At 37.3% G+C, this 22,250-nt stretch overlaps 1 protein-coding gene across 3 annotated transcripts in view; it reads left to right on the forward strand.

The window, feature by feature from the left end:
- The first annotated feature begins 2,475 nt into the window (after nucleotides 1-2,475).
- Nucleotides 2,476-22,250, forward strand: part of PSMD14 (proteasome 26S subunit, non-ATPase 14) — a 46,351-nt gene continuing 26,576 nt past the window's right edge. The window contains exons 1-4 of one of the 3 annotated variants that reach the window (XM_050976985.1): nucleotides 2,476-2,608; nucleotides 5,904-5,953; nucleotides 7,544-7,631; nucleotides 10,461-10,512. In XM_050976985.1, coding sequence (XP_050832942.1) covers nucleotides 10,465-10,512 — 48 coding nt within the window. In that variant the 5' untranslated portion in view covers nucleotides 2,476-2,608; nucleotides 5,904-5,953; nucleotides 7,544-7,631; nucleotides 10,461-10,464. Of the gene's footprint in view, nucleotides 2,609-4,565; nucleotides 4,653-5,903; nucleotides 5,954-7,543; nucleotides 7,632-10,460; nucleotides 10,513-22,250 lie in introns of those variants that run through there. The other 2 variants (XM_050976986.1, XM_050976984.1) reach the window with 2 other exon arrangements.

A 22,250-nucleotide genomic window follows, 5' to 3' on the forward strand; every position in this document is an offset into this window, starting at 1 on the left:
AATATTTAATTACAGAGCCTCAGAAATATTGCTGCTTTAATCCAATCACAAAGAGATTTGAAGGGAAAATTATATACCAGGAGATAGGAAAAAAATGATGTGATCTCTTAGCAAGTCTGATCTCTGTTGATCACTTCACTACAAACAAGGACAGGTTAGCATGGGGAAACCAGGAAAAATGTAAGGATCCAATCAAAGCTAGTTTTTACCACTTACGAGAGCCAAGTAATAAAACAGGGAACAAACCTTGAACATTTTCTTGCACTGTATTACTGCAAATCAATAAATAAAATCTTCTATAGATTAGCACTGGTTAGACCAAAACAATGAGGGATTCGGTAGCATGCAAGAGAGTGCCCTTCAGATTAAATGACAATTTGGAAGTGTTTAACAACATATGGTCTCTTTTCTTTGACATATACGATTAAGAATATATCATTTTTATATAAAAATATAAAATACCATCTGTCATAAGTTCCAACCATGATACTGTCTCTATATATCCAATTAATTCACTATACTTTCTAGTGTAAATATTTCTCCTATTTTCTCCTATTTTCTTTTTCTGTAACTATATTTATTTATAAAATTTCAATAAATGTATATATTTTAAAAGTCAATACTATGACTTAAAATGTAATTAGGAATAACAATGAAAGTCTGTTTCACTTTGTATTTCAAAGAAGGGCCAAATCTTCAAATAGTTTGAAATGCCATTGCTCATTTAAGTCAGTGGGTATAGGCATATTATTAAGATTTAACTATGTTGTTTTTCCTTATTATACACATTAACCAAGAGAAATGCTCACTTTTCACAAATAAATATTTATGTTTCTTTATTTTTTCAGAAATGCAGGGTACTTTAAAGACACATGACTGCAGAATGAGAACCCAAATATAATGGGTATTGCTCCTTAAGGTGTCAGAATTCCAGTGAACCTGGAGGAATAAATGGATTGCTCTCAAAATCATGGCAAAACCCAGCAAAATACAGAATGCATTTCAATCCACTGAATTAGTACTTTGCCTCATTAATTTAATCCAAAAGAAAAATCATTGACCACATAATGTCTTCTGAGAACATTAAGATACGCACAAGTCTCAAAATACAGTCTCAAGACTATAGGAGCTAAGCTTTGCCAGGGTAAAAGAGGAAGGACTGTAACAGCCTGTTTGAAGCAGGGTGCAAGATTTCTTCTGTTTGAGACAAGCATACCCAGATAAACACACACATACAGACAGACACACGTAGGTTTTACTCTTTGTTTCTGAGTCATTTGGCTGTGAGTGCACCAATAAATTACACTAATAGGTTTTGCATTAGTAATGTAGAAAGAAATTACTGACCCACAATTTAAACCACATTTTAAATCTTTAGCTTTTAAAGAATCTTTTGGAAATTTTGACTCTTGAGATTCCCTCAGCCTAGCCCAAAAAACAAAATGTAAAATTATTTTGCTTTTCAAAAACATTGCCCCTCTTAAAAAGCAGAATACCACATAATGGTAATTCCCTTCCTCTTCCTTGGGATTAATTTTAAACTTCATGGTATAAAAAACTAAGATTTCTGTGTCTGCTGCAGTGTTGTGGAAGTGGTGACTATAGCTGTCTGAGGTTATTCCCATGTAATTTACAACTTAGTCTTTTCAGCTGTAGTGAAATTTACAACTTAGTACCTTTCACTTTTTCATGTAATTGGTCTGTGAGCAGAAAATGCTGATCATCTTCTAATATTACATTCTTGGTATTTAAAGAAGCTTTTAAATAAACCATGATGCTCTTCTTGGTCATTCATGGTGGAAACTCTGTATAGAGGCATAATAAATTGCTTGTATAGGTTCTTAAACTGTCCCAATACTTTCTAAAATACTTGCAGTATTTCAATAACTACGTAAAAATCAACTTCTAGGAATTTTTATTTTGTTAGCCATAGTAAGTTCACAAGGGGTACTGAGATCTCTAACTTGCTCATGTGCTGTCTGGTAATGTACTCCTTCGGCTTTGTGTTTTCCTCTTTTAATTTACAGCAGAGTTTTTGCTCCAGGGTTAACGTAAGGGTAATAGAAATTCCAATTTGCTTCTCTGTTTGCACCAGAAAAGTTTGCACCGTTCATCAGCATGCATGCTTTAATGTGCTTATGTCTCTGTTGTTTGGCCACAATACCCATGCTTTTCCATTTCTGCTTGTGCTAGTTTTACACATATGGCCACTCATATTTCTCTTCTCCAAATCCTTGTAATTTCTGTAACACTGTTTTTGAGAGGAGTGCATGTGATACTGTTCCTATTACAGCAATCATTGTTTTCTTGATTTGATGACTCAGTTGTTGGTTCTGCTATCCTATCGAGTCGTTGTTTCAGCACTGGTGACATTCGGCTGCAAAGGGACAAAGTTAACCCACAGCACTTTAGAGCAGGGCAGTTTATGGCGTCCCACTCGGGCCCGTTCCACCCGGAGGCCGCGCCCCTCCGCAGCTCTCCCCTCTCAGAAGCTCCTCCCCGCCGGCCGCGGGGCCGGAAGCCGCTGCCGGGTGCCCTGTGAACCGGGAAGGGCTCGGTTTGAATGAGATCCGGCTGATTCACCGCGGCCCGGGTGGCTCCGGCCCAGGTGAGGGCCCGGCCGCCTCCGCGCCAGGGTGCTGAGGGGTCCCGCGGCGGCCTCTGCGCGGCGGCCTCTGCGCGGCGGCGGCGGGAACGAGGCCCGGGGAGTCGGCCCGAGCGCCGGGCAGGCCGCGGGCGGTGCGGACGGGAGCGGGACGGGACGGGACGGGACAGGGCGGGTCTGGCGGGCGGCACCGGCCCGGACGGGGAGCGCGCTGGGCCCCTGGCCTTTCCGCTGGGAAAGTCCGAGCACTTCGGGGCAGCGGGGGCAGCTGCGAACGGGCTGGGGAGAGGCGGCGAGAGGGGCCAGGGAGCGGCGGAGGGCGGGGGCCCAGCCGCTGGAGCCGGACGGGCCTCGGCGCCGCACGGGCCCCGGGGCCCGGCCGCCTCCGCCCGGCCCGCTGCGGCCGCCCTTGTTCGGCAGAGCCCGGCGCGGGTTCGTGCTGCGGGCAGCAGCCGTGCTCTGTGCCCTGTCAGAGGCACCTCCCGGACGGCAGCGCTGCTGTTCCCGGAGTGCGGCACTGCCCCGATCCCCGGCAGTGCAGCTGAAGTTAGAGGGACACGGGGGGAAGTGGCAAAGCGGAGGCAAAGCACTGGCTGGGATACCTGAAGGGGAAGAAAGCAGAATTAAGTAGAGAAGAATTGATAATCAAAACTTAATCAGCGCTATTTCTAGTATGCCCCTGACTTAAGTAATGTTTCTGTAACAAATTTGTGTCATATAGTTGGATACTTGTAAAAAGTCTGCTGGCGTCATGTCTTAAAGTTGCAGTTGTTTTCGGTATGCTGTGGAAAAACAGAAAGCCAACAGGGACTGAGATTCACTTTTTAAAAATAAGTTTTATGTAAATGTATCTCAAAGCTATATAGAACTGAAATGGTACTAGGCAAGCTGAAAAGTCTGACAGATTTGTGTTTATCTAAAAGCTGTCAGTCCTGGGAGTCCAGGGTGTCCTGTATGCCTCAGGTGGGGAGTAAACTTGGAAGAAGATTCTGTGGAGCAGAGCATTCACTGTTTGTGACCATACTGAGACAATGAAAACTATCTGTTTGTGAAGAAATTCAGAAATTGGCTAGCATATAAATTGCTTCTGAATCACTTAGTGTGACTTTGAATGGCAGAGTTTAGCCTGTAGCTTAATGGGAAATGTTGTGTTCCATCATCCATTGTAACATGCCATTTCAGTGATTTGAAAACTATGATTTAAAACATTATAAGTTAGAGAATACTTTAAAAATAGTATTAAATAATATCAGTATATAAATTAGTTTGGAAATAATACCAGTATATAAATTCGTTTGTCAACTTTCTTGGAAGTGATTCTCTCCTGACAAAAATTATGGAGTATAAACTAATTGAACCTATAAGTACCTAGTAACATCTAGGATGATGGGAAAGGGCAGGTGTTAAGGACACTTTGAGTAATAGAGAGCTGGTATGACGAGTACTTGCTGGTCTACTGCATAGTTCCACAATAGTTGTGTGTCTGCTTGCCTTTCTGCAGATTTCAGAGAAGGCCATTACTTCATGTACTGCATAAAATTGAAATTAATTCTGACAATTTCTATGGTGGTGCAGCTTTTTAATGAATCTTTGCTTATCTGTAAGTTTTATGTGAATGTACTTCAGTCGCTTTAAAGCAGTCTGTTTGAATCTGTGTTACTGAAGTAACTCCAGCTCAGCAATGAATGTAGTAGAATTAGGTTTGCTGTACCTCTGGAAGTCAGAAAGCAGAATCTGGGAAACTGGCCTGCAAACTACTTAGTCCAGCTCGGGTCTGTTGAGGTTCAGGTCTATGTGATCCAGAAGCAGGGTCTGGGTTTACAGAACTGAGTACATTATGGGAGCAAAGCAAGATTCATGTAACTCTGGACTTGCACTACTGAGACTGCATTCATGCATGTCATGATTAAACTCTAGCTTTAATGAACAGATTACTTAGGATTGATGGTAACATGTATATTTTTTTCTTCTTTTCATGCAAAATGTATCGGAAGAGAGACTAGGCTACCCTCTCCCCCACCTTTTCACGTGTGAAGTCTCTGTTCAGGTTGGATGACTTTAACTGCAGTGAGGTTTTTTCTTGGTGAAGTACTGTTTTTCTGCAGTGTGCACTTTCTCAGCTGATTTACTTCTCTAGCTGTTTATCATCCCTAGTGAAGCTGAAATGGTTGCAGTTGCACCAAAAACCTTGAGCCACTTCTGAGCACTGTTAATAAAATTGTTGATCATCTGCTGCGTGTAACTCCTCAAGAGGAGATGGGGAAGTGCATGTACAAAGCTTGTTGTGTAGTCTCAGGTGGAGAAACTGAGTTACCGAAGATGAAATGATTTGCATCAAATCTCTCAGTGTACAAATTGCCAAGTAAATTGCTGTCACCTGTGTGTAGCCTGATACTCCCTCCACTAATAGGGCAGTTTAGTAGCCATTGTTTTCTATGTATGTCAAAGCTGATTTTGATACTTATTTCTCTACTAACTCAAAAGTTGCCAATCCAGGAGAGCCCTCTCTCATTGAGGGATCACATCGTGGAGTGTTAATGCTAGATAAAAATAGTGCACTGTAGTGTGAAACTCATGTGTCTCATGCAAGGAGACAGAGTAATTTAAGACTGTTTCAAGTTGATTTCAAAATACATGCTGCAACATGCCAAGTATAAACACAGTAGCTGTTGGTTTATACCTATATGTGCATGCACATTTGTACATGATCCTTTTAAATAACTTCATCCCTTTGCTACCTAAGAAAAAATGTTTTCATTATTAAAAGTCAGAATTTAAGTGACTAGAAAATACCAATGAACAACTGAGTGGTGAACCAGAGCTCTCCAAAATGGGCAACTCTTTCCAATTATTACAGTTACCTAACAGTCGTATTAGGAACAAATCTTAGACATGGGTTTTAAGATTTCTGTTTTCAGATCAGTTTTGAGATGCTCTGTGTATACTCTCACTGCATTATTGATATTAACTATTTTTCCCTTTTGAGGTAAGGACAATTAAATAAAAATTGCAGTAATGGAAGTTTGGCTTTTTAAATAACATCCAATGACCAAGCTCATTTTATGATGTTTCCAATCAAGGACGCATACACAGAGAAGCTATTTAATTCTCTTTTTAAGCCATTAGTGATTGTATTGATTTCAGTGATGAGTTCATATCATCCAAATCCTGCAATGCACCAAAATGCAAGTTTATTATGATAATTGTCCTTCTGTATTTTTTCTGATACAGAACTATTTGATACATTTACTTCCTTAAAGTTGTGCTTTAAACAGAGACTGTTAACTCTTCCTTGCAGACAGAAGAAAACAATCAAAATACCTTTTGCCAACTTTGGAAGGAAAAGAGGTGAGATTTATTGTGAACTGTTCGTTTACTTTTCTGGCCTTTATTTATATGTATATATAATGTAAGTATGTGTGTGTGAGAATATAGGGTAAAAACCAACAGAGAAGTTGCTAATCAGCCCAGCTTTTTGGACTTTGTAGCAGAGGCAAGATGCTAAGCTTCTTTAGTGTCTCACTGGGGAACAAACCAAGATCACAGAGATTTGTTTCTTTCATATCTTTGTAGTAATTGGGGAAGGGAATGCAAGACCACTGGGTGGTCAGGTGGCTAAAGCTGAATAACTCAGGCCTAGTTTAAGAAATAGCTGCAGTTCTGTTGTAGCCTGCGCTACTGGCTCTTGTGGTCTCTCCTGGATCATTTCCTTCCGCAGAGCTGGCAGGAGGATAGTAACTTTGCATTCAACTTGTCAGTGATTTCCACCCCAGCCTGCCAGCACTGAGAAACTCTGACTTGATCTGTCTCTTCCCAACTTTCTGGGAAGGTGAACACATCCTCCTTTGCTCTTGTACTACTTTGAGATAAGCTTCAAAAGGGTCTCTGTTAAATTGCCTCAGTTACTAAAAAACAAAACAAACCCCCCCCCACCCAAACAAAAACCTGAAACAAACCCCCAAAACCCACAGACATTCTCTGAGCAGCTTTAGCTTAAAGAATGATTTGACAGAAATGTCTTCTGGAGCCTGTATTAGTGTTACAAGCAATCAGCTTTTCCAAGACCTCTTTTTCTGTTATGCCAAGACAACTATTTCTGGGATGCAGCATGAAGCCTCTCAGAGAAGTGAACAGGGTTAAACCCAGCGTTTTTGATAGCCTCTCAGTTTGCTGCAGGGCTGCACAAATGGCTGTCCTGGCAGTACTGAGAAAGCAGCATCAAGTTGGTGAGCAGCAGCAGCTTCCTCATTGCTCCTTATGTTAACACTGACATTGAAAAAAAGTCTATCAAATCACAGCCACAGATCATTTCACAGATCTGTTTCAAAACACTGCTCTATGAATGATTGAGTGGAGGCAATTAATGGGTAGTGTTCTCAGAGAGGAGGATAACATGAATTTCAACTCCTAAATTGAATTTGAAGCAGCCTTTCTCTACCTGAATTCAGGCAAACCTAAAGATGTTTGTCACTTTTCCAATCACACCAACCACTCTTGCAGAAATAAACAGTAAAGCTTTTTGTACCCACAGACTGCTCTTATCCTTGGTGCTTAGGGCATCTTAGCTATAGCAAGAGCTTCTAAAATAATAAAGAAAGACCATGGTTTCAGTTTCTAACAGCATTTAAAATGATCAATTAGCTTTAAGTTGCTTAAATGAATTATTAAAATATTTTGAGAATTTAATTTTAAAAAATGTTGAGAAAATTGGAAGTTTCTTGCACTATTATGAATACTTGAGTGAGACATGGCATGTACCACTTCAAGCAATTGTGTGGTAAAAGGGGAAAAAAAAGCCCAGTAAACATTCTTTGGGTTATTCTTCAATGGTGCCTTGTCCTTTTTCAGCTTATCAATGTCACATTTCTTTTTTACATGTGCCACGGTTTCTAAATTTTACTAGGTTTCTGCCTTTCTCCTTTTTCTTTCCTTCTGCAGGAAAGAGACCTACTGGTGTGATCTTTACAGTCAAAAAGTGGGAGCTGCTGCCAAATTTGTTCTGTGAGCACTTCTTGCTGAGCACCAGGTTAGAAATGTATAGTTGCTTTATTTGTAAAGGCTAAAGTTAGCTTCATTAATGTCTAAAATTTTCTCTTGCTGTTTTAAGGTTTACAGAAGCATTGTTTGAGAAATGGAATTTATGGCTGAAATAATATTTAGATGTATTAATAAAAATTAAAATCTGGTTTGGTGAATGTATTTCATTAACTTAAATTTTTTAGATGTTTATACATCTCAGTAAACAAACACGTTTAGGTCCGTATAGACTATAGCCTACTAAAGCATATTCAGTTGCAAATAGGCAAGTAAAGCATTAGCTGCCAAAACTCTAACCAGAATCATGTTGTGGAGCTAGTGAAATAATTTGCAGTGTATCTAGAACTGTGTTTTGGAGATTTTCTGTCTGTGCTGCTGTTTTGAAAATCTGAATATCTCAGTTCAGTGACTGTTCTGTGGGAAATGTTAGTTGTCTGTAATACAGTGAGATTTTGTTGTAAAGTTATGCTGATAAATAGTCAGTTTGTTTAACACTTTAGTCTAATCCAACTCTGATATGGCAAAATATATGGCTTTTATAAGTGATGTACTATACTGTTGGGTTAGAAACTGGAATAAACTGTGTAAATGAAATATTAATTAATTAGTACAAGCTATTGCTTTTCACTTCTTTTATAGGATGTTTATTGTTTCTTAAATGTACATAGGTAATGTACCTCATCAGTTTATGGAAGTTGCTGTAGTTGTCAGAACTACCAGTTTTATGGTTACCAGTGTAGAGACTAAAAGTTTCTTAAAATAAATGAACAACCATGGTGGATTAAAATAATAGTTTTAGGAGCTTAAATATACTTCTCAGTTACTCTTCAGCCCTCTTTAGTCACCGAAGATGAATCATTGTGGGTTTCAATGGAGGAGTATCTACCACGGAGGGGTAACATGAACTGTAGTTGGCGTTAATTTGTGGTAACATTGTGACTGTTTTATTGAAGCCATTTAACATACACTTACATAATATCTTTAAACAGCAACTTGACCTTTCCAAGGAAATCCTCCAACTTGATTTGGAATTTATTGTAGTTCAGGATGGAAAAGCATATACACTGTGTGCAGCTTTTGCCTCTAAAAAAGAAGCTTGGTGTCAATGACTTAGTGAAGAAGTGAAACATAACCACTGACCCTTTCATAAACTCCTTTTTAATTTATATGGTGCCAGTGGAGCTTTAAGAAAGTACTTACTGCTAGGTGAGGCTGCACTTGTTGGATTTGCAGGTTCTACAAAATCAAGAGAGTGAATCATATTAAACTAATAACCTGATAGTTCACTGAACTGGGAAAGTGAATTTAGCAAGTTATTTCTGATCAATGTATCTTGGCTATTGTTAAGTTATTAAAGTAGGAAGTAAAATGCTGCTTCTTTATGTGTTTAGAAGCTTAAACTGTTTGTTTTAACCTTATACTGAAATAAAACTTGTTAGTCTAGCAAATATCAGAAGAAATTATGAAAGTGATGGTGACATTCACCTTCAGCATGAAGATTTTTTCATGTACAAAGCAAATATATTTTTCAAGTTCTTTTGCATAATTATTTCAGAAGAAGGCTATTAAATAAGTATTGTTAGTGTAATCTGAAATTGTGTATATAATTCTCTTATGTGTAATGTGACATCTGCTTGGACGATGAATGTATTTTGTTCTCAATTGCTTTCAAAGCCTGAACAGGCTTTGTTGTGTTGTATTAGAACTTGTCCAGTTAAGACCATAATTTTTGATGCTGTGCTTTATATCTTCTGTTGCACAAATAAAATAAGCCAGTAAAATTTTCTGATTTCTGTAGGCCTTGGAAATTACTTGATTTGATGAAAACAGATGTTTAAAAATTAATATTCAGTAGGCCTTTTTTAAATTTTATGGATAAGTTTGTTGTATAGAGCTAAGAAGTTGAAAAAGCCAAGTAAGTGGGGTAAAGTTCCGTTAAAGCTGGGGCAGAACCTGTACCTAGGTATCCACCATGAAATACTAGGTGTCTTTTCAACAACAGAAAGTGAAGAAACTGTAGAGAAAGAAACAGCAGTGTAATTTTTTTGGTTGGGCACCTTAGCAGCCTTTATTCCTGGAGAGCACCCCCTTGAAACGTACAAAAACTGATGCTTTTTATTTTTTTTTTTAAGGAAGACGTTTCATTGATTGGAATAATCTTGCACTAAAGCAATGGCACATGCAAGACTGGGAATGTATTAAATGACTGTACTGTCACTAGTCTTCTAACTATATACACATTAAATGTTTACTTTACAGTATTTCTTTTAGTATAATGAGTTCATTAAAAAAAAGCTTTTGATGCTAATTCAGAGATCCATAATCTGCTTGGTGTCTTTCACATGTAGTTTTGATGATAACTGACAAGCTGTAAGTTAATTAGCGCGGAACTTACTAATGAGGATGCTAAAATCCTTACTTTAAGATTTTTATTGATGATTTCTGAGCAAACGAAAGTAAATTCAATTGTGTATCTAATAAGTTTTAGGAACTTTCTGGCTGTAGGTACTGATCTTAAGTAACAAAAATCCCCCAATTAATTGACTGATGGGAAAGTTTTGAGAAGTTTGACAAGGGTGTTCATCTTCAGAAATGGGGATAACCCAAAACCAAAGCAATAAAGCAAAGTCTGTTAATTAGCATGGAAGACAGCTTCTTGAATTAATATGTGGTGTTAATTAACAGGAAGTCTGATGTTGTGTTGTAATTACCACCAATATTTTTGACATACTGAGTGACTGAAGGTGAATTATATAGATAACAATTTAGTAAACATTTCGAGCTTGGGAACATTTTTCCTTTGTTTCTGTTTTTCTAGAAATATGGATAGACTTCTGCGACTGGGAGGAGGTATGCCTGGGCTGGGACAGGTTAGTATATAGCTTGTCAATCTTTTCTTTAAAATTAATACATTCTGGAGTATTTCTTCTATTATGCTATCATATTTTAAAACAGCATCGGAAAAACATTGTTCATAGTAATAATCTTTGACTCAAGAGATTTTATGTGTGTATGCATATCTTTGTTACAACCTGGCTTTTTTTTTTTGTGAATGAGTACATGTGTTGGCACCAAGTTTACAGATGTTTATAAACCTTTCTTTTTGTGTCTGAGCATTTTAAAATTTGTATTGAAAATCATTGGAAACACATAAAACATTTTTTAAAAAACACTTTCCAATAATATGGAATTTCAGAACATGAAGAGTATTTATTATAAATGTCCAAGCACATCCACTGCTCTTTCATAAACTACATATTTCAGTTCTTGGATCACATTGTGAATGGGGCATTATAAGATACTGAAGTGTATGTAAATTTCAAGCAGTAATTTGAATTGAGTTTGTCACTTTTGGGTAGTTGTAGCTACCTGTATGTGTATTTTATTGTGTCTCTTCTTGATGATTGTTCTCACTTCTGTAACTACTCACAGCAAGAAGGTCCCCCTGGCAGCTGTCCTGTTCCAGTGAGAGACCTATTCACATTGTATGGCTTCTCCTGCCTTTACAGCAAGTCATAGTGCTTTTTTCCTTGATCAACTGTCATGACCAGCAGTCTTCAAAAATAAAATCAAGTTGATCTTGTTACATTGTGCTGATTGCTGTAGATACAGGGGAAAAATAATTAGGAACTTCTATGTTTGAGATCTGTAGGAAGAATTATTTCCTTAAGGAGTGGGCTCCAGTATAATTTCCTTTGTAGTCCTTTCCTTTGGTTGGCTGCAGTAGCTGGCCTTTCTCTGTTTCCTCATCTGCCTCCTGGTCTCTTTCTAAATTGAGAATCCAGACTTTTGGTTCTGGAGGACTCATTTCTGCATGTCTTGGGCTTCAGGATGTGTGTCCAGGGTTTCGTCTGGGATGTTTGAAATTGCTAGACCCAAAGCTTCTTTTGGTTGTATATAGTGTGTTTGTGTCCAGTATAATTACAGGAGTAGTTTAATACTGAAGCATTTGGTGAAATATTCTAGGCTGATCTACAGACTCTAGATGTTTTGCCAAATAAGCTGTAACTTTTGGTGCATAATTTTTTCCCCCTTTTTATAGCTAAAATTCTATTCACGTTCTCTTAGTGAATCTTCAAGCCGCCCTCAGTTATTTTTAGTTTCACTTTCTTAAACAGTTATTTCTCTTGTTCCTCTGAGCTGCCAGCCTGCTTCATGACTCTTCATTTTTTTAACATCTGTGCAGTCTAATCTCTCAAGCTTTCACTTCTTAGTCCTCTCTGAACTTGACGCTTATCAAAGCTGTTTTTCAAATTTACTGTTAACTCTCTGCTGTTTTTTGAATTTTTCATCTTTAACTTAAAGCTTGCTAGAAAATTGTGGCAGACAATAGAACATAACATTCAGAGGAAGCTTGCTGAACTCCTCTGGTAGCTTTGGCCTGCAAAGCTGCTCTGTGTTTGTTTAAATATGGAATTGTCTCTTAAACGAGTTGATGAATATATGTTAGATTGAAAAAAAGGCATAAAACTGAATTGCTCTTTACTCAAGTTGCTGCTTGCACTGGATGTCTTGACTACATTTGCAATCTTTTGGTTTATTGAATCAGCAGGAAGGCTTTTCAAATAGAATATTTTTATTCTTAAAATAATGTGTTTCAAAGGACCTTGAAAGGTCACTTATATTCTGAGTATCTATTGATGATAATTGAGATTGAGAGAAAATCCAGAGTGAATCAGGTGTCTTTGAGATAGAAGAGAGGAGGAAGGTATTTCTTGGATATATTTTGTAACGCTAGAAAGCAAAGTTATTACCATTTGTTTGCACTAGAGTGTTTTAAGCAACAGAACTTTTTGTTCTTATTGCTGTGTCACAGTTGTTCTAAAGGTTGAACATAGTAAAAACATGTGACTCAGCCATTCTTGCCAGTATAAGAATCATCTGTATATGTAGTCTGGTGAAAAAGAGGCATTTTCAAAGTAATTTTATCACATAGTTTGGAGATTGCTTTTTCATGTAGCTTGGGTTTTGCTTAGCAAGAGGAATGCATCACATGAGATCTGTGTTTGACTTGCTTTGTAACTGATGTTAAAGTGCTGGCAGATGCTTGGTGAACACAGTTTCTGTTTGATCTCTGCCAAGGCATTCTTTCTCAGTGACCTGCTTGAGTTTCTTCAGCAGCAGTTACTTGGCTCTTTCCCCTTGGCAAAATTACCTCTTCTGGTCATTGTCTCATTTAGGTTTTCTTGGTCTTCTTAATTTCCAAACTCAGATATGTCGTCCCAAATGCACTTTAAATTCATGTGTTTGCAATATGCTTTTCAAGTCTTTTGGTGTAGTGTATTACACTTGAGAACTGCTGTCACTGAATTTATAGTTCTCTTTCCTTACTTCTTGCTCCTTCAGGATGCTCTTTGAGTGGTTGATTAGCCCTCAGGTGTCCAGAGGTGGTCAGTGCTAAATCCCATCTACCTTAAGCCTAATAAAGGCTAATAAGGCTAATAAACAAATCTTTAAGGAAGTAATCTTAAACTGATACTTCAACAATAAACTTTCAGTGACATGTGGCTTAGAAATCTTGAGGCATTTCTTCTCTTTTAATCATAGGTGGACAAAGGGCTGTCGTAGCAGGGCAGGAGGTGGACAAGAGAGGAGAAGGGAAGAGAATCTTACAGCTTTTGGCATTGCATAAGCCATTCACAGTACTTTCTGACAGTGTGCTTAGTCATTAATTGTGTGTTCTTTTTATGGCAGGGTACCTGTGTTTAGTTTTGAACTTGATGCCAGAAGTATGGTCTCCTTTGGAGCACTGCTTCATGCAGAAATTGTCTTATATGACTGTTGTTGTACCTGGTCCATAAGTTTGTTTTGTCTTGAGTTTATGTTCTTGTGATAAATGCATAAGATGAGTGAATAAATGAATGAAGCCTTTTAGAAAAGATGTAGAAGATTGAAAGGGTTGTGATGTCTCAAAGAAAATCTTAAGACTTCAATTTCGCTCCTGTAGTTTATGGGGATTAAGATTTTGGCAATGCCCTTGTTCTTCTTCACTTACATAGTCTCTCTTTCCTTCTGTCCCTTGTCATGTTGGGTTTTTCTACTTATCTTCTCTTTCCTGAATCATTCTTTTCTGTTTGTCCCTCTGGCATACTGCATACCTCACTAGTGGTTTAGTACTTTGATTTGCATTGTACATTTGCTGCAGACAAATGAACAGGTTTGTGGGGTACGTAAAAGCATTCTGCTTATGTAGCAGGCAGGAATTTGGAGCAACACTTCTCTTCATTTTGTATGCTGAACTATTGTTTGCTGGTGAAATCAATTCCACATATGCCTCTATTAGGCAATCCCACTGCAAAGGGTGTGAGCAAATTAAGTGCATTTGTAGCCAAGCTTTTCTCTCCATCACTTACAGACTAGTAATTCAAGTTAAGCAAGTTCTTGTCCACATTAGCACGTGCTGTTTTTCTGAATCCAGATGTGATAGAAAGCAGTGAAATAATGACACTTTTGAAAGAGGCTTTTAAAGTAATTTTTCATTGCTTGTTAGATTTTTGAAAATATTCATTTACACTGCTCTGTTAGTGCAGACAACTGTTCTAGTACAATAAATGAAAAATAAAAGGATTCTGTATTTTTGAATTAACATATTTGATGACAGAGGGGAAGGGGAAAAATTCCAATGGGAAGGGAGGGGGAGACAGAGAACTGACCTGTGTCTTGTAAGGAGTGTTTACACCTTGACTTGAAATATAGAAAAAGAAGTGCAGATAGCTATTTTATGTGAATCATGGACTTGCCAATTAGCCATCAAGTGCTTCCATCTGTGAAATAGTTGATCAGATGGGTTAGCTGGGATGTTTCCAGATTAGGGCATTGTAAATGGCACTTGAAAACTGTCACTTTGATTAGGAGGTTTCAAATATTGCACTGCTTGGTGCTGTGGAACCTTTTTCCCCTCATAGGATCTTGGGTTTTTTAGAACATGCTTTTCCTGTTTAGTAAATCTGTAGCACCATTGGAACTTGGGAGACCTGCTGCTGGTCTAAAGTTCTTCTTTGTGTGCTAATCTAGTCAGGGTGGCTGTTGGAGGACAGCACAGTGCACTCTTTTGTGGGGCTTCCAAAGAGGAGTTGATGGTCTGGCAGACAGAGGAGGGTCAGGCTCTGTGTAGATCATTCCCAATTAACAATTAGGTGCAAATTTCCTTGAGTTACTTCATTAAGCTGATGTGTCATTTGAGTGCATGACTTTTTCTTGCAACTTACATCTTCCGTATGTAAACAAAAACATCCACCAACAATAAAAAACCTCAAACCCAAAACAAACCCAGACACCCCCATCCCTCCTCTCCAGAAAATACCAGAACAATAAAACAACCCAAAACCAGGCTAACAATCCAAACAGGAAAAACTGCAACACCTTACCATTAAGTACCTTTTTCATTGTAAAGCTGTAGAGTGTTCTGGTATCTCAGTATCTGTTTAGCTGTGTGACTTTCTCCTTTCTGTGTCTTCTGGGTATGTATGCTTTATGTGGCTTGAATTGTGGTGGTACACTGTTGTCTGCTTCTCATAAGTATTTGAAGCTTCAGATACCCCTTTTGAGAATATTTTGCCAGGGGAATAAGTCTGAATTATAGCTCATAAAGTTATGCATCATTTCTGTGCCATTGCTTCTGAGACATTTTCCAGCAAAGTTCTCAAGTACGAAGAATGTTACTATTTCTAAAACTCAAATGTAATTCCCAGTAGATGAGGTGGTGTACAGTTTGGATGGGTTATTCCAGTTCTACTTTTTTTTTCTGGAAGCTGTCAGCCTATATAAGGAATAAAATAATTTTCTCAATGACAAACATTCTTCATTTCATCCATCACAAATATCCAACATGAAATCCCATAGAAAGTTCAGAAGACCTTATTACCTGCATTATCTTCCATAGAAAGTCTCAGCATCAGTTTTTATATACAAAATATATGATTTTGTTTTAAGAAGAAGAAAACCACCTTAGAGATAATAAACTGTGCAGTTTCACTTACTTTCACTGTCTGATATGAATGTTTTACTGTGTTGATTAGTGTTTTAGTACAGGGCTGTTCAACAAAAGCTTCATATCACATTTAGGATCCAGGTGTGGCCTGGGTCACAGGCCAGGGTCTGGTTTTGCTGGAGATGGTAACTCCATGGGTCATGTTAGGCTTGTTTGAAAGTTGCTGGGGATGGCAAAGCAGAGTATAGTTCTCATACATTTGAAGTACAGTTGAGTCATTGTAATGTGATTTGTCTCCTAAGGAGCTAATTGGGAGAGGAAAAGAGAAACCTGCTAGAATTGGTTTAGGAGAAGCCATACTTATACCCTGTGTTATTTGTGTTATAAAGGCTGTCTTAAAGTAGGATGGCTGCACTACAGACGTGTTTTACATATTAATCACAAACAAACATAAAACTAAAACTAAAAAAGCCAGTGGATTGTGTCTGAGCATTACAGTTTCCTCTGATCTGCTGTTTTACTCTTGAGAACATTTTTAGCTGCCTCTTCTTGGCCTCAGATCTTAAACTTCCATATTTCTAATAATTAGGCAATTAGATTCTCTCTCCTCAATTTAATTGCCAGCATAGTCCAGCCGAATTTTGACTTTTTCCAAAAGAGGCAAAGGAGCTTGGACAAGGAAATGAGTGTGGCCATAATGAGAAAGAACATAGGGAAGAAAGGGTAAGGAAGAATAAATATCTTTGTGCATTTGGCATTGCAGCTATGCTCTTGCAATGTTCCTTTCTGCAAGCAGGAAACAGCCACCCTATAGCAATCAATTTAATTTATTTCTCTTGGAAATTGTGTCTTCTTTCTGAAATGCCATGCAATTCAATATTAAGTTGCAATGCTACTGTGCAGCACCTTTGAGTGAGGGTTTCTCTTTTCTTCCTACTGTGTAGAAGAGTCCTCTTAGTTTTCCTATGAAGTTGGAAGTGTTTTTGTGTTACAGTGGTGTGGTTTAGAGGGGCAGTGGCTGTTGGCTGATTGGTTGTTTTTTCAAGTGTTGCAAACAATTGACCTTGCTGCATCTTGCCACTGTCTCCCAGTTCACTGGTTGTATCCAGAGGACCAGCTCTTCACAATACTGAACCTACAGGCATCTAGAACCCAGTGCATTCTTCTTCATATTGAGGAGATATCTTTAACTGCTTTGCCTCACAAAGTGTTCTTTAGGGTGAGCTTAGGCAGAACCTGCTGAGGGCTACCCTGCCTTCTTGGCAGAACTGTGTTTAGAATAAAGTAATTAAAAATCTGCATTGTAGCAAGACTACAGGAGGCAGACAAAATTACCGGTGTTGACTTGTCATCTGCCTTGAGGCTCTCAGTTCTAAATCCCAATACCTTCTGTAATGCTGATGGGAGTAGATAACAGGTTAGTTGTGGCTTTTTTCTGGAATGAAATTGACCTCTGTATTTTCTTTTTATTTCCAGTAGATTGAGGATGTGAAAAACAATAGCTCTTTTCAAAAAGATGGACAGTGTTACTGAGAACTTGTTTTGTGTCCCTAATCTTATGGCTTTTTTCTATGATGTAATAGAATCATAGAATGGTTTGTGTTGGAAGAGACATTTAAAGATTATTTATTCCAAAGTGTCCTTATGCTTGATAAGGAATACTGACTGCAGTAATACAGAACACCTGCCCCTTTGAGTTATGTGTCTCAATGACTGTGTAGATTAAATGGGGTAAAGACAGATGAAACACTGACCCAGGGAGGATTATGCTTAAGCAGCCATTTCATGCAGTAGTAGTGTTGGGAACACTGTGGGAAGTCTGACTATTGCAAATTGCATCAAGGTTATATATCAAAGTAATTTTATATCATGAATACATGTTAATATTGAGTAGTAAATGTTTCTTTCTAATAATAATGTTCTGTCTCATTAAACTAGAGACTATTTTTGTTTGAAGTTCTGCTTAGTTAAAAACAATCAAATAACAAACCAACAAAAAAAAAGGCAAAAACCCAACCAAAAAAGCCCCCTCTGCCAAAACCATAGCAAAAAACCAAACCAAAACCCACCCCACACACCCTAAAAAAGAAAACCACAGAACACTACCCCACAGAAACTAAAATCCTAAATAAGCAGAAAGCTAAGCAGTAAAATTCTGGCTCTGCATCAAAGAGGTGTTGGCAAATTTATGATCCCAACCCGTTTAACCAACTGCTCAATGCTATACAAAGTTCTGTGTTTTGTAATTTTGGTTTTGAAGAGGAAGGGAGATGGGAAATGTTATATATTTCAAGTCCATCTATGTTGCTGTTCGTGGAGTTCTGTTGTAAATGTGAACCTAGGTAAACTTTTTTTAGGACACAGAATTTTGTAAAACATACTGAGACAGTTTTTATGTAGCCTGTTAAGGTGGGGTTTTTTTCAGAGATTTTTTCAATTTAAGGTAGCAGTTGATGTCACAATACTTCCTTAGTATCCCTACTCCATTTTGGAGTCTCTGAGACTAAACATATTACTGCAATTTTTATTTCATCTGACATATGGTGTAACAAGACAATGTGATCCTTCAAGAAATCTAGGCTGTTTGTTGAGACTTACGGTATTTTGTGGTCTGTTATGCATGCTTGTTGATAATTGGTATAAAAATGGACCTAAACATACAAACTGTTTAGACATAATGGTAGCTTCAAAATCTAATCCTGTTGATGTAGAACTAACAAAATTGTGTATGTAATAGCTTGAAAATAGCAATAAAATTTCAAATTGCTACTAATTTTAGTGTGTGATTCACAATGCAAAGTAATATATTTTTCCCTTTTTTATTGAGGTCACTGATTTTTTAATATTTTTGTGTGACCACAATAATTTTCTCTGTCATGACTGATCATGTTAACTTCCTGTACTGCAGAAAATGCAAAACATGATTTCTAGTGATTGTTATGACAAAGTTGTTAGAACCATTGAGATCCCAGAATATGCCTCACTCCCTTTGCCACTTCCACTGATGGAATATGAGTTGGTAATTTCCAGAAGTGTATTGTCTCGGTACAGGAAGAAAATGGTTCTACAATCGCAACTCTGCTTAGATTTTTAGACTTAACAATGTGTAAAAAACACTGTGCTGATCTAAGAAATTTCTTATTCTTTATATCAATATATCAGCAGGTTGTGCCAGTTACTGGCAAAAAGTAGAGAAGAGCAGTGGTACTCTGAACTTTTAAGGCCTTACTGTCATTAACGCCTCTACCTCCTTTGCACACTTGCTCATGTTTGTCCTCTCTGCAGCTAGTATTTTGTAATGGTTTATTTCCCTTGTATCAAGTTATACACACAAAGTAGAATTTACCTCCACAAAATAGAAGATTTAAGCTCACTTTAGGTGCCTCATCCTTCCATAAATCTTTTAATATGATAATTATTATTTATAATGATTGTCATTGCCTTTATACCTCAGTTGCCTTTCTCCCCCTTACCTATATAATAAAATGTCATCTTTACCTGTAACACTTGTTCTGGAGGAGGTAGAGAAGGGTAGTGAAGAAAAATTGTGGGATGAATAAATTCAAAAGTAATCCAAGGGGGAGGGGGTTGTCTTTTTTTTGTTTTTGTCTTTTTTTTTTTTTTTATCTAATCTTTCTCAATTGTCTCTGGATATAACAGCTGAAAATATGTAGTGAAAGGGTTAAGTCGGCATGAAAGAATTCATTTCCACTTTAATGACCTAGCCTTGCTGGGTTAGGACGATGGGGAACATGCTTCTGACTTGTACTCCTATTGCCAATTAACACCTCCTATAACAGGTTGCCTCAGCTAGTCATTGAAGCAGAGGCAATAGAAATAGTTTACATGCAGCTTGTTTTTCACACTAGTTGTTTAATACTCACGAAATTAAACTATTAAAAGGTTCTTTTTTAGCTTACTGGGAAAGAAATAAAACAGGATAGCAATCATTGTTTGCTTGTGTGTCTGTGTTTGTGCTTAAATTGTTCCAGTTACAAAAATAAATGGAAGTAGTAATGATTCTTTTATTTTGCGCAGTAATATGTTGTGTGGTGCGTTAAAGCTGAGATGTACTTTACAGCACTTAAGTTCACTGCCTTTGGATTTTTATTACTGAAAAACTGGGTTTTTTTTGAAACAGGTATGATGTATTTCAGAATCATCTTTTGTGCTATTAGCATGAAACCAGAGTACTGTTTAAAATCCATTTAAACAATGGAAAGTGTATCCATTTGTGGAATATTTCTCAGTTCCTTGTGTAATTAATCAAGTCTGCGCTCTCTAACTATTTGAGTAAGTCTAAAATAGTACAAATAAAGAGCAGTGCTCTTAAATGACACCTTAGTTCACATTTAATAATAAAATTGGCAAAATAATTTATATCGGTTCACACTAAGAGAAAGGTGAAGTAATATACCTTAAAAGTGTTAATAAATTTGCTAAAAGGCCTGAGTAGGTAACACTTCAAGGCGTTAGTTTTTATCCTGTAAGAATGGCAAATGCCTTTAACACTTCGTCAACAAGGGTTACCCAAGTAAAGGACTGCTTTTTATATTGGATCATCTCTTTAACTATTTGGAACAAAAATAGTAACATGCATAATTTAATATTACAATGTAATTTTCTCTCCATAACTTGCATGTGATTCTTTTTCCCTTACAAGTTTTACTAAAAAAAAAAATATTATTTGAATAGTGGTAAACTAATTTTATCAATTATTATTGACCTTGGAATTCTGCCATTCTAAACAAAAACAATCCTAAAGCTTGTTTGGGCTTATGAGGTGGCCATCAGGCAGCTCATTTCAGTGACTGGGAGCATAGAGTTGATTCAGAAGAAGCATCCATTTTTCAGTAACACATAACAGTATTTTTTACAGCAGTTATTTAATTTTAATAATTACTGTATCCAGCTTATATATGCATAGCTTGGAAAAAGAATGTTCAGTATTCCTTGCAGTTTCCAAACCTAATTTTTCTCCCGTTCTCCAAGAAAGAATCCAATAAAGCTGTAGGTATGCAATATGCGCTGGTTTGCAGTGAGATGGACAGTCTTCCAGAGCTGTGCGATGAGCTAGCTGTCCTTTGAATATGATAATGTAACTAAAAACACCAGCAGCTCTTTTGCATTGCAGACACAAATGCTTTCTTGTCTGGGTTCCTGATACCAGTTAATTTAATTTGGTGCTCTCTTTCGTAAGGCTGGTGCTTCTTTGTTAAAGTTGGCAGGCAGTGAAGTTTATGAACAGTGGTAATAGCACATGCTGTGGAGGGTCAGTGTAAAATATTTGCCTCCATGTAGAGATTAGCTAATAAAATCTTTCTTCTTTTTTGCTTGATGAAAGAAATGCGTAAACTTTTGTGAAAGACGACCAGAAACAGGCCAAAGAGATCTCAAAACACATAACTCATAGGTGGCTCCCACATACTGTGTAACTAACACACAGAAGCTGGGGCTGTCATTCCAGGGCTGTGTTACATTATCAGCCATTTGTGGAAATGGAGGTGATCAGAGATGGAAGAAATTGGTTCCAGTTTCCAAATGTCTCTGTTTTCAAATCATTAAAAGTCAAGTAAACTACTTGCAAGACCCAAGTTCCATTTGGCTTTATCTGTTAAATCTTTAAAGGTTTTATGTTACTTATTTGATGAACTTTGGTTTAGAATTTTCTGCAGAAATACAAATGTGTGGCACTTTATCTTTGATAGAAAAATAATGTGAAACTTGACCTATGGATCATTTCCTCCTCGGGATTCCTGAATTTCAGTACTCTTTTGAGCAGTTTGTTGTAATTGATATTCAAAACAAAAGAAGGAAGATTAACATGAAAATTAATACACATAATTGGTACAGTGCAATGAGGACTTAAATTTTCCCATAATCTAGCTTGTAATTAAAATCTATAAGAAGAGCAGAGCAGATGGAAAGGAGATAGTGAGGTCACACAAAGAAGCATCAATGACCAAGGAAATACTTGGTATGTGCTGTGTATTTATAAGATGACTGAGAGTTAACAACCCTGCCTTGTGTACTACCATTAGCTAATTTTTACAAGTTCAGGTAAATTGGTTGAACTGCACAATAAGAGTGGAAACTCATGTTTGATATTTTTACTATGTCTTGCATATGCTTAAAATGAAGCAGTGAAATATGCTGTCGATTCCTCCTAATCGTTAATGTAGTAATTTTTATATCTATTTAAACACATTTAGCATGTAAAATCCTTTGCAGTGAATACTATGGCTTTTAAAAAAATAGCAAAAGTTAAGCAAGTTGGCTTGCACCAATGAAGAATTCCTTTATGAATTAGCAGAGTTTCCTATGCTGAAAATAAATTGTTGACTGTGGGTGCTAGCAACGGGAATTCAATGTAAATTTAGGAAAACCCCTATTTTATCTCACAAAATGCCTAAAAATTTGATGAAGTATCATATTAGATATGCCCTCTTCTGCACCATTATTAAGGTAAATGAGCATTTGGATGCTCCAAGGAATATAGAAATCATAAGGAAAAATAAGGGAAAAAAAACCTGCTTTAGTTTCTAGCTTCACTTAAACTAAAGGTGATTTGTTTACCTTGTTACAGAAACAAAATGTATTCATTGTTTCCTCCCTGTAAGTGGTGAATCTACTGACGGATCTCTAAAATGAGAAAAGTTTTGAATAATGAGCTTTTAT

Source organism: Serinus canaria, chromosome 7, assembly GCF_022539315.1.
Source record: "Serinus canaria isolate serCan28SL12 chromosome 7, serCan2020, whole genome shotgun sequence".
Taxonomy (NCBI): domain Eukaryota; kingdom Metazoa; phylum Chordata; class Aves; order Passeriformes; family Fringillidae; genus Serinus; species Serinus canaria.